Source organism: Polypterus senegalus, chromosome 15, assembly GCF_016835505.1.
Source record: "Polypterus senegalus isolate Bchr_013 chromosome 15, ASM1683550v1, whole genome shotgun sequence".
NCBI lineage: Eukaryota > Metazoa > Chordata > Cladistia > Polypteriformes > Polypteridae > Polypterus > Polypterus senegalus.
The window spans coordinates 57931453-57945264 of record NC_053168.1 but is presented as its reverse complement, the minus strand read 5'-3'; the positions used below and the strand labels follow the sequence as shown (position 1 = coordinate 57945264).

General features: G+C 36.1%; 1 protein-coding gene across 3 annotated transcripts in view; it reads left to right on the top strand.

Moving 5' to 3' along the window:
- Positions 1–10427, top strand: part of bzw2 (basic leucine zipper and W2 domains 2) — a 62748-nt gene extending 52321 nt beyond the window's left edge. For all 3 annotated transcript variants that reach the window (XM_039736648.1, XM_039736650.1, XM_039736649.1), the window contains exons 9-12: positions 370–516; positions 3557–3695; positions 5208–5330; positions 8920–10427. In XM_039736648.1, the coding sequence (XP_039592582.1) occupies positions 370–516; positions 3557–3695; positions 5208–5330; positions 8920–8945 (435 nt within the window). In that variant the 3' untranslated portion in view covers positions 8946–10427. The remainder of the gene's footprint in view (positions 1–369; positions 517–3556; positions 3696–5207; positions 5331–8919) is intronic.
- Positions 10428–13812: the final 3385 nt, after the last annotated feature.

The window sequence follows — 13812 nt, the reverse complement described above, 5'->3', positions numbered from 1 at the left end:
ATATGATTTAGCTGTTTACTCCACCATAGAGAACTGAGCAACCCAGCACATGATAGAAGACTTCACTGCTTATACTTGAGATCTTTGTCTTTCTGTCACCACCTAGACCTCAGGATTTTAAGTTAGGATGAAAATGCAGAGTGCCACAGTTGATTGCAGTTTTGCAGTTGCAGAGGCTCCATTTATAAAGTATACATATTGTCAGACTATTTTGTTACAAGTTCATTCCAATTTTTGCATCACTCATCTCTTGTGCACTATATGAAATAGAGAACCTCTTCAATTTCTTGGACAATATACAAAGTAGTAGTGATACTTCATTGACGAATGTGAAAATTTGGCATGACATGTAAAACCTCTGCTTTTCAGATTATCCTTTATGTTAAAGAAGAAATGAAGAGAAATGATTTACAAGAACATGCTATAATCGGTTTACTGTGGACTTGCATAATGAATGCTGTTGAGTGGAATAAGAAGGAAGAACTGGTTACAGAACAGGCTCTGAAACACCTAAAGGTAATGGTTGAAGTTCTAGATAGCAGCTTACAAATCAGTCTAAAATAGTCAAACTTAATGTGTGATTTACCAATTTAAGCAGTGTGAAATTGGTCTAATTTTTAACTAGACTTATGGTTTAGGTAGTGTGACTTTGTTGCCAAGGTGTTGGACTAAAAATCTTAAGGCTGCCAGTTTAATCACAACCTTTGAAAATCTTAAGGCTGCCAGTTCAATCACCATCATTGAATCTCAGGGAGTTTCCTTACTAATAAAGTTATACTAGAAAGTATGCGTATATAACATTTACAGTCTAACAGTGAGTATAAACATAAAAAGTCTAAACAGCGAGGCCCTGTAAAACTAAGTAATCAAGTAAAAATGATTTGTATATTGCTTTGAATACAAATGGTAAATATAAATTTTTAGAAATTTTTTTAGAAGATAATTCAGCTTTTAATAACACTTTGCTGGTAGTTGTAGCATATTTGGGTCTTCTAAATTGGTTCAGGTAAAGGCATCTTCCAGATGTAAAAATTGTTAGGCTACACAATACTATAGAACATTGTCTATAATTTATTTTAATTACTTCTGTCCTGCTACTGTATATGCCAGAATGAGTACCATATATCAGCTTGTCACTTTAGTTAGTTATTTATAAATTCTAACAATGTATTCCTTGTCAAAATGTTTTTTTAAATGTAGTATTAGTAAAATTAAAATTTCTAAGTTAAAGTATGACTGAAACTGCTAAAAGGGTTCCCTGAAAGTTTGAACCATTATATTGCTACCAAAAACTGTATTTCGGCTGAGTTGGCTGAATGTTCAAGGTTTCTTTCTTTAGTCATGTCTACACAAGAAAACCTGAAATTTGCCTTTTCAGTATTATCTAATAATAAGACAGAAAAAAATTTAAACAAAACAAATAGAGACAAGACAGGTTAAGGTAAGGCAGTTTGATGATGCATTTTTACACAAAAATTGTCACAGTATACATATCAAACCTACTAATTTTCTCTGATATTTCTTATTAAAAAGTCATATGGCACTAGGAAGAAAGGAATTTCTGGAGCGACTTATGTGGGTTTACTGAAGTTAAGTTCTACATGTAAAGGATGTCTGTCATCAACTGAGATTATTTCTAGTTTCTTTAGCATTGCCCTCTGACACACACACACCTGCCAGATCATCTACATCAGTCCCAATAACTTTAGCTGCATACATAGTAATCTGCTGGAGCTTTTTACATTTTTTGGTTTGTTTGACCACTAAACCAGGCAATGAAACTGAAAGTGATAACAGTCTGAATCATACTGAGATAAAAGGATAACATGAGGTCCTTTTCTACTTTAAATAGTTTGAGTTTGCAGAGGAGAAATAAACGCTGATTGCATTTAGAGAATACAGTACTTCTTTTTTTTTGGATTTGTATTTCAGTTAAGATTGTTATCTAAGTTACTTCCGAAGTATTTACTGTATATTCATTTACTATTTCTACCTTCTCCCACAAAACAACAATGGGTAAACATACAGTTTTCTGGTCTTTTTTACATTCAGAGTGGGAGTTTTTATTACACCAGTTGATTTAGATAGTGGCTTTCATCCTCCCCTGATATGCGTCCTATGACCATGGTGTCATTTGCATATTTACAGCAGTTGTCACTTTTCTGTCTCAGGTCACTTGTGTACAGAGTAAATAGTAATGGTGATAAGACACCCCCTGCGGACTTACTGTGTTTGAATGAATGACTTTTTGAAAAGTGTCTTGTACCTTGACTGTCTGTGAACGATTTAAAAGAAAGTCCTGAATCCACAATGTTATAAATGGGTTTACATTCATACTATTCAGTTTTCCATAATAAAAGGATAATATGAGGTCCCTGTCCACTTTAAATAATCTTAAGTGTATGTAGGAGAAATAAGCACTGATTGCATTTAGGGAACATTTTTTATATATGTTGTGGCCTGCAGGGGGCTCACCAGCTCCCTAAACTAGACACAGACAGGCACAGGACACAAGTTCAGCACAACCATGTTTTTGTATTTTGGCTGTTTCCCACCTTCTTGACTCAGTTACAAGCACAACAAACAGCACACAGCAATGTTTTTACTTCTTCCTCCTTCTCTCGCTCTCTTCCACCTCCACTCCAGCAAGCTGTGTCCTCCACCTCCCAACTCTGGCTCCTGGAGCAGTGGCAGTGGGCAACCTTTATCCTGAACCCAGGAGAACTCCCAATGGTCTGTTAGCATGGTCCAGAAGCACTTCCAGGTCAGGCTGTAGCCCAACAAAGAAGATCTCCACAGTCCGGGCAGCAACCCTTGGCAGTGCCTACAGAGCCCAACAGAGCTGTGCCAAACTCCAACTCTCATGTTGCCCTGTGGGAGTCTGAGGCACTGCTGCAACCCAGTGGGCTGCCATCTAGTGCTCTCAGGGGGATAATGCCCTGTGCATGTGCTCTCCCCTAGTACTTCCATTACATAGGTGTCCCACCACAGTGTATTCTAATTAAGATTGTTATCTAGGTTAGTTCCTAAGTATTTACATTTATTCACAATTTCTACCTCCTGAATGGTACTGAACGTTGAAGAAAAATCCAGAAATAGTGCTCTGACATATTAACCATTCTTAACAAGTGTAGACGTCATGTAAGATAACCAGCCATCATAAAAGCAAATTTGTGGTTATCTTGAAATTACTTTATCCCTGTCAGTAGATTTTATCTCTGGAATAGAGCCAAGTGGTACAGGTTTTTTCTTATTCAGACTTTTTGGCCTAGAGTCCTTAGGAACTGGGGTAATGACTGTTTCTACAACTCCGGTGTAATACTACAGGTCAGGGTCCAGTTAAAAAGAATGGTATTTCTTTACTATTTCCAGGAATCTTTACAAAAAATTTCAGCTTCCAAGACAAAGTGTTGCATTGTTGCCACATTTCTTGGCTAGTTTTAAACTGATTTTTGTAGTACTACGTTATGTCTGAAGTATAAATGTGTTTTGGCAGAATCAATCTTCCAAAAAATCCTTTTGAGTTGATTCTTTTGTTTAAACATTTATTTTCCAGCAATATGCTCCACTGCTTGCTGTGTTTACTACACAAGGCCAGTCAGAGCTCATCCTTCTTCAGAAAGTTCAGGAATACTGTTATGACAACATTCACTTCATGAAATCTTTTCACAAGATTGTTGTTCTTTTTTATAAAGGTAAGCATTGCACCACTATTTGTAAGGGAACAAAAGTATCTGAAGCACTGAATTGAAACAGGCCATAGTATTGTGTGTTGAATTTAAAGATATAACATACAAACTGCTTGATTTATATGAATATACTTATGCCAGTAATATAATACAAACCAGTAACGGTACACTGCAAAATAACGTACAGTGAATACACTTGACTTGAGCATTAATAGTTTTCCTACTCTTTCTCTGTACGTTTAGCATTTGTTTGCTCAGAGGTTGATGCGCTTGCTGCTTCTTGAGCAGCTCTTCTTTTCTCCACCCTAATGGCCTACTTCTGTTCTTGCGTTGGCATCTTTTTGCGTTAAAACTGATTAAGTCAGTGTTTGTGTTGCAATTACTTAGTACATTTTCTTTAATTTTTCAGTTAAGCTGGCACTTAAGTCTTCAATCTACCTCAAGAATGATTTAAGATATGAAGAGGTAGGGGAAGTGACGGCGAAGGTGGTAGGGAATGAGAACGGCGCCTGTACACGTGCCACATGGCCGCCCTGCTGGCTGCTGCCGAGAGTTGATTCTACATTAAAATAAAATAAAAATAAAAAGAGAAATAACCTTGGAGGTCAATCATCACCCTGAAAGTGGATAGTAGAAGTCACGTAGTATATGTGAACCAAATTTCAGGTCAATAGTTCAAACAGTTTGTGAGCTACAGGTGATTTAAAATCCTGGACAGACAAATGAACAGCCACGGTAGCGTATTATATATAAAGATTACATTATATAAAGATTTTTTTTGATTAACATATGTGATCATACAGTGTATACTTAAAATGTGGAAGGTAGAATAATTATTGCTTACTTATTCCAACACTGTTTGCAGACATAAGGAAGTGGGTAAGGGTATTACCTCCATTTGTTTGCTTGTTTGTTTTTTAAATATGCCCATCCATTACCCTTTTGGTAGAGTCGATTTGGCTCATCTTGCTAGCTGAGGTGTTCACCTTGTGTTTCGTTAAGCATTGTCCAGAAAATGAGTGCATTATAACTATGGATGGAGGATATAGGCAAGATATTTATCACAGTGTTTTAAAGAGTGACAATTACCATAAAATACAGTTAGTGATTTATGTGCACTAGAAAGATTTTTAACCAAAATACAAGGCAAATTCCTGTGTTTGGCAAGCCCACTGATCAGTGTTTTACTATACTGTATATTAGTATGCATAATCATCACATGCCAAAAAGTGTTTAATAAATGTTTTAGCTTCTTAAAATGTTTATTTTGAACTTAATTTTTTCTGCTTAATACAACTAAAGGTTTAAATAGAATACAGGGTAATGAAATAAACCAAATGTCTGCCACAAAGGCTTTTTACCACAAAGTTAATTTTACCTCTTAATGATATAATGTTTAGCAAGATTCTTTTGTTTACAGCGGGTTGGATAATGGATGAATGGACGAATTCAGATTTATGTTTTTGTTTCTGTATTTTTTATATTTTAACTTTGCTTCTGCCTTTACCTGTGTTCTAGCTGATGTCCTAAGTGAGGAGGTTATCTTGAAATGGTACAAAGAAGCACATGTAGCGAAAGGAAAAAGTGTGTTTTTGGAACAAATGAAGACATTTGTGGAATGGCTTCAAAATGCAGAAGAAGGTTTGAGGGTGTTTTTTTTAATAAAAAAAATGCAGTAAGGGATAGTTGTGTATTTTACAAACATATACAGTGTTTTTTTTTTTTTTACTATATCTGACATATGCATGCACTTTTAAATTAATCCATTCATCCTTTTTTCTGAACCTGTATTTTCTACTTTAGGGTGATAGGGAGTTAAAACATATACGTAAGATTCACATTACATAGCCTTATTCACGTTGAATGGATTTTACCATCATCAGTCAATCTGGTATGCATGTTGTTGGTAAGAAGAAGGAAACTGTACCTGAGAGAACCCCATAAATACAGGGACTTCAGACTGACATGGCTAGGATTCAAGTCTGTATCTCATAAACTAAGAGGCACTGCTTTAACATTGCTACCTAATATTAAATATAGTATATATTTTAATTTTACATTATTAAAAAATGTATTTAATATCCTACACCGTACATTTAGTTGGAGTTGTTAACTACTTCAGAAATGCACAATAATTTTTGAATTCTCAGTTACAATAGTAATAGGAAAACACAAATAAAGGTATATATACCTGTATTTAGTATATGTAAGATTATGTTGCATAATGTAGGAAAAACAAGATGTAGTGTGTTAGTATGAGAGTGAAATCTATTCTATGGTTGTTATGAAACACTCTGTATAAAGATGATTTCATAAGTTAACTTTTAATAATAATATATATTTACTATTAGTATAACACATAATGAACATACAGTATTGTAATATTATTCCAGGTACTACATCAAAAGGTTGTGAATAATAGTTCCTATATCCTAGACCTGATGAAACATCACTAGTGTTGCTGAAAAAGAGAGATGCCACTTAACTCTTGTTAGTCCTCCCATGTGATGTCATGACTGGAAGATTAAAAATCTGCTGGAATCTCAAACATGGAGATGACATGGGTCGTAGCACTTTTACAGCAGTACAACATATTAGTTTCAAGTCAGTGGTGTGTTCAGTTGCTTGCAAATGATCTTTGAAACAGAAACAAGAAAGCTATCCTTGACATTTATACCTATGTGTCTGCCCTCTTTTAACTGACACTATTTTAAAAAATACTGCTGCTTCCAATTAAACTGCTCACATACAGTAATTAATTGGTCTTTACCTACTCTTATTCTGTAGTCACAATGACAATTCAATGTGAAATATGTATTTTTAGTCAAACATTTCAACAAACAGGAGTAGATTTTTCTTTATTTTGCTTTTATTAGAACTTGAAGTCTAAATTGTATAGAGATAATTGCAATTTAAATGCTAAAGAGAAGCAGCAATTGCAATGACATTTCCACCTGTGACATTAATTGCTTAAATAACAATAGCATTTCAAAATAATGAACACAGCAAAATCTCAACAGTAGTGAAGTCAAGGTTAGCAAGCTTTGTAGAGACCAGTCTCAATTCTAGAGCTGCAGCAACTCAAAATATCTTCTTGTGTAGTTACGTATAAGGCTCTCGATTTAAAATGAGTGGTGAATTGATCACTGCATTGTACACTACCATTGGAAAAAAGTATTGCATATAAAATAAAGTGCTGCTTATAACTAAAATGTATTATAATTATTATTACGTAAGGTGTGTTAAAAATGTAAACAAGCAAGTCCATAGCAGAACCTCTTACCTCTTAAAACTTGTTTCACCTTTTTACTACAGAACCGGATACAGTGTATTTTGTGTTGTGGTAGACTGCAATGTATTTTGGAGCACTTTGGAATTCCTGTAAGCTATCACAATAATGACAACTGAGTGGCGAATACACAAGTGCATCATCCAAAAATATATCAATTGAGTAGCATATACTGGTGTTTAATAATAAGTTAACACAAACATCCAGTCATCTGCGATGACATCATCAACAACAACAACAACAACACCAACATTTATTTCTGTAACTCATTTTCATACATAGGATGTAGCTCAAAGTGCTTTATAGCAAGTCAAAGAAATAGTGACAAAAAAAGCAAATTAAAAGAACATAATAATAATAATGAATAAATATTGTACAAGAAAATAATACACACATAAGATATAATTAAAACAGAAGTGCAGACTTTATATGTAGAATTGATTTTTAAGTGATGAGGTCAGATGGCTGGGCAGATAGAAAAAACAAAGCACTTCAGTTAAGTTGAAGAAAAAAAAAAAAACAATCTGCAGGGGTGCCAAGGGCAAAAATGTTCAGATGTTCAGATTTTTGTATTTTTATGGTGCATTCTGAACTAAATGCAACCTATTGATGTCTGTCTTAGGCACTACTGTTAGGAGTGCATTAGTTATCTAGTCGACTAATAATAAAAACGTGTAATAACACTGCAAGATGCTGCAAAATTATATGAGGTCTGAATTTTGAAACTTTACTTAAATGTGTGGAAGCTCAGCCCCCGAACACAGACAGACCCAACACCAAATGTCCAAAAACACACATGTTTATTTCCTTCTCTTGCCTTTATACCACCACACAATGCATTAACAGCCACAATTGCTCACAGTCCCTTCTTTGCTTTCAAATTTTCTCAACTCTTTTGCTGCCTATACTCCTCTCCTCGCAAGCTCCATCGTCTTCCTCCTGACTCTGGCTCTCCAACTGGAGTGTGGCGACCCCTTTTATAATGCCCCGGATGTGCTCCAGGTGCTTCCTGGTGTGGTGGAAGTGGTGCATGAGCACCCAGAACCACTCCGGGTGTATCTGGATTCTCTTCCGGCAGCACTTCCGGGTGTTTTGGAAATGCTGCAGTCCAGGGCTCTGTCCTCATCCTCTGGGCGCCCCCTGGCGGTGGCCATGGGCTCCAACAGGGTTCACCTTCTAAGCTATGATCCCATGGCCTCAATGCAGACCAGGGTGGCTGACCTCTCGTGGCCTGGGGGAGGTATTGTCCCTCTCCCAGTTCTTCCTCCTTCCAGGCATCCCAGCAGAGCAGGATCCCCAGCCATCCACAACACTGGGAAAATGCAATCCTAGTAATATGGTTAATATGCCATTTAAACGTTAGATCAGAGTCCATGATTACATCTAAATTCTTTACTTCCACTTTGACTTTTAATGTTAGGAGATCAAGTTTATTTCTAATACTGTAATTTCAATTTTTACCAATAACTACTTTTTCATTATTTAGCTTGAGGAAATTACTACTAATTACTATAAAGAAGTGACATAATGTCTCCATCTGGAATTTTGGTAGCACTTTTTTAGCACAGATTGAATCTGTGGAATTTGAGAAAGTTATAGCAGTAGATTTGAGGCCCTATGCAATAATCGAGAATGTAGGATTCAAAAATATGTGTAAAGCCATCCATGAAAATGTATTTTAAACTTCTTATCCAGGCAGTGTTTTTATTTGCCTATGAAAATTCTAAATTTGAATAAAAACAAGTTTACTCTGTCTGGGGTTGGTTCCTTCCTTGTGCTGCCAGAAAATATTCTAGCCCCCTACTTCTCTATATAATTAGATTTAGCAAGTTTGATAGTGGATGGATAGGTTTAGACAATGGATGGATATTGTGCATATGTTCTTAGTATGATATCTATATTACAGAAGTAACCTATCATTTCTTTTTCCTTTCTCTGCAGAATCTGAATCAGAAGGTGAAGACTAGGATAAAAAGAACTTGTCACAAAGGCAAATTCCACCCTAAAATATTTTTTAGAACTAAAACAAGGTTCCATTGTAAGAAGAAATGAAATGTGGACTGAGGCATCAAAAGTTTTCTCTGGTCCACTGCAGTCTTTTTACAATAATCTTTTTTTGAAAAGCCATTCATGAAAGAGCCATATGAAGAAATATTTCAATGTATATGGACACTTGGTACTTTAGTACTTAGCACCGTAAAGTTTAGTGTTTTTTTAATTAGTAGCACATTTTGTTTCTATTTACAAGCCAGTGCTTTTTGTTCTTATTTATAAATATTTTGACCAGTATTTTTGTTCTCCCAGATTGCATTTTTTTATTTCCAATAAACTGATTTTTATATAATGTATTCAGTAAAGAGTTTCCTTAACATTTCATATTCATAATATTCTTAAAACAGCAAAAAATGTATTATGATTTGAAGTTGTTACCAACAAAACTTTTTATAAGGGTTTCTGGTAACTTTATAGAGGTTAGAATGTAAACCAGGGACAAGCAGTCTGGCACTTGATTCAATCACATAATTCAGGGCAAAAGTAGCCAAATGGAGACTTTAAGTTCCCATTTTTAAAGTTCTAAACATGCCAATATGGGACTTGTTTAATTCTGCACATATGATGAGCTTGTGGAACTAGACTTTCCTGCTGACATGCCGTATTATAAGAAGTTTTATCAAATTAATTTCCTTTGTATAGGAGGTGCATTTAGAAAGGTGACTGATGTGGAGTGAAATGATGTCTGTCACTGTTGTCTTTAAACAAATGCAGCAACTAGATGGTAGTAACTGTCAAGAATTCCAGGTAAATTAAACTATATTCCAGTAGGCACATCAAAATTTCACTTTTTGTGTTAAGGTGAATGTAAAACTTGCATTTTAGCTTCAGTGAAAACTCAATTCCTGTACAGTTTTTATAGTTTAAATCTTCTGGTTAGCCTGAAGGTACAAATGGTTTTAGTTTTATTCAATTTTATATACTGTAGTACTTGAACATGTTTGAATGTATGTATTCTGTAATGAAACCCATGTTTTCTCAGTACTGGTGGGTGTTTGTAATTTACAAAATGTGTATATGTAGAAATACACTTAAAGCACTAATGTAAACCTGTAACCATTGACCAGTCTGAAACAATACAGCAGAACAAATTACTATACAGAGAGATATAGGGATCCTTAAAGTTTATTTCTGAATGAAACATACAATTCAATATGGTTGTTTTTAAAACCAACAATTCAGGTAAACCTTGAATAAATACTGTAAACTAAAGGAGCGAAGCTAGTCTCTTAATTATGGAGGTGAGGAAATAATGCTGTGTGTGCACAATGGTTAATACTGTATCTAAATATGGTTTCAGATGTAAAAACCAGCCTATAATATGATGAATGTAAAACAAGGCGGGTGGGCGTCTGTGCATGGCTAGGTTTTAAAATAAAGTTCTGAATTTGAGATCATTCTGTGCTCATGGAATTCTTAAATTTGGTTTGAATGATGTCTGCTTGGAAATTTTAAAAGTACACATCTATATACTTTTAAAGGGGAGAGGTGAGTTAATTTTGCTTACAGGAAAACATCAGGAACATAATCTTTTAGCAGTTGACTCTTTCTATAGTATATTTATACTCTGTCTGTTTGAATCAGTGAGTAGTTCCTAAAAAAACTTTTGTGGCTTTTCAGAAACACAATTCTGTACTTCATGTCATGTGTGATATATGTATGTATGAATGTATGTATATTATGTGTGTATGTATATATATATATATATATATATATATATATATATATATATGTGTGTGTGTGTGTGTGTGTGTGTGTGTGTGTGTGTGTGTATATATATATATATATATATATATATATATATATATATATATATATATATATATATATATATATATATATATATATATATATAGGTCTATAAATATTTGGACAGAGACAACATTTTTCTAATTTTGGTTCTGTACATTACCATAATGAATTTTAAATGAAACAACTCAGATGCAGTTAAGTTCAGACTTTCAGCTTTAATTCAGTGGGTTGAACAAAAAGATTGCATAAAAATGTGAGGGAACTAAAGTATTTTTTAACACAATCCCTTTATTTCAGGGGCTTAAAAGTAATTGGACAAATTAAATAACTGCCAATTAAATGCTCATTTCTAATACTTGGTTGAAAACCCTTTGCTGGCAATGACAGCCTGAAGTCTTGAACTCATGCACATCACCAGATGCTGGGTTTCTTCCTTTTTAATGCTCTGCCAGGCCTTTACTGCAGCGGCTTTCAGTTGCTGTTTGTTTGTGGTCCTTTCTGTCCGAAGTTTAGTCTTCAACAAGTGAAATGCATGCTCAATTGGGTTAAGATCAGGTGACTGACTTGGCCATTCAAGAATGTTCCACTTCTTTGCTTTAATAAACTCCAGGGTTGCTATGGCTGTATGTTTTGTGTCATTGTCCATCTGTATCATGAAACGCCGCCCAATCAATTTTACTGCATTTAGCTGGCGGACGTTGTTGAACTTTCTTATTCATGGCCCCATTTTCACGAAATTTGGTAGGCGGCTTCCCTGCGCTAACCGAAACCAATGTACGTACTTTTTCACTGGTATGACGCCACTGTCAGCCGCCATATTGAATTTTCCAACGTCACTAATTCTCCAACTTCCCATGTAGATAGAAGGCTGAAATTTGGTACTTATTTCGGTGGTATGATGCCACTGTGGGCCACCATATTGAACTTTTCAACAGTCTTTGTTACTTATGGGCCCATCTTCAAGAAATTTGGTACGCGGGTTCCCAACGCTAACTGAATACTACTTACGTACATATATATCGTCCATAGCCTGCAGCTCGGTCACCGTGTGAGGCGCTGTTGGGTCCCCCATCCCAACGCCTCCCACGTTGTTGGCTGCCTCCTTTATATAGCCGTCCGTCCCTCCAGTCTCTACATTCCCTTCCTTGCTTCGCCACGGGATTCACGTCTCCCTGCTGATAACTACAGCCTTTTTATTTATTCCACGGCTTCTCCGCTGTTTTATTGTTCATTTATTATGATTATAGTTATAGTGTAGGTATTTTAGACTTACTTTACATTGTTCAGGTACCCATTTCCTTTATCATTCCAACCTTACCCCCATTAACATGTCTATCGAGGTGATCACCATCGATCAAACAACTGTCACTTACCGAGTGGTTTCCATGCCCGGAGATGGCACCTACCTTTTCCATTCTCTGTGTTACATATTGCACGGCCATATCAGGCTCACTGTTGATATCCGGAGGAACATTGCGTCTTATGTATTGAATGACTGGGACAGGTTCAAGGTGTGGACTGACGGTACAGGCGATAATTATTCTACACAGGAGCACTAGAAGAGTGAAATGCTTAAGCCCTTCACCTATGCATCTGCATGTGAGTTGATGGCTGCCGCTGAATTGTTCAGTTATCACTTTCAAGTGTACCGAAATGGGCAAATATTTTACACCTTTGGACAACCGCCAATGCCTCTTAAACATCTTAGATTCACAGGTGACGATTTCAGTAGTGGACACTTTGATGTTTATGAATGTTTAAACTCTGAAAAGCTGGATGTGATTTTATCGATGAAACTGGTTGTATACTTACAACGCTTGACAGATGCTGAATGTCACTTCAACACAAGTCCTACAAATACTGTCGTAATTGAAACAAACCATGAAACTCAAACCGATTATGACAGCAGCAATCCAAGCTGTGAGTTTTGAAACAAGATTACTGTTCACATGGCCAACTGTACATTGCATGCTTAAGAGTAAGCTCAGCACACAGCTTGGTCATATTACAACCGGAGGGCCGAACTCTAAATGTGGTATACAAAGAGATCCTTAACAAATAATTATTGGTATATTTTCCCTCAGTTTAAAAAGGTTTAATTTTCTTCTTAATAAAACTTTTAGGGCAGTACTTCGCCGCTGCGAAGCACAGGTATTTTGCTAGTTATATATAATCTTCATTTACATCTTGATCTTTGTTTATCCGCGAATCCCACGCATGCGTAGACCACCTTCCAGTTTAGTATGTTGTTGTTACTCACGGATGTCAACAATGTGCCGGAATAACGAAAGGGGTGGAAGACAGTGTTACGCTGGTTAGCTCCTGAGGCCTGGTTAGAGAATGAGATTGCCGAAGATAAAAGGTACATGCCTACGTAACATATGAATGAAAGAAAGACAGTGGGTAAAATGAATGACAGTAACAGCACGTTCCGGAAATTATTATTGTTACGTTGTAGCCGGCGACTGCTGTGCGTCTCACAGTTGTACCATGGCTTATTCCCTTGTCAGTGAAGTGATCCCTATTTATGCTTTAAAGAGCCTGGATACCTATGTGTCTCCCTTTTATAACCATTGCTCGGTGTATATTGCCTTACTCTTTGGATTGCCACAAAGCAACCTGCGAGATTGGAGAAAGGTTGAGAAGAGATCGTGAGAGGAAACGACAGCGTCATGAAAACGAGACGGACTGTGAACAGACAGAAGCAGAAATGCTCCTACACCACCACATAATTACTATTCGGACAGTAATTCCGAGTAGGCCGTTCCTATTAAATCAATGTCCAACGGTTTTCTTTTGTAATTTTGTTTCCCTTATAAAAAATCATAATGCTGTGTGACGAAGGGCCCAGTTCACGACTGGCAGCCGCGTTTAAACAGGGAGCCCTTCACAGACAACTTTATCACGCACAACGTAGATGGGCGCACATGGCTAGTGTATATATATATATATATATACAGTAGTACCTCAGTATACGTCTGCTTTGAAATAAGTCCAACTTGGTATACGTCCTGGCGAAATATTTTGCTT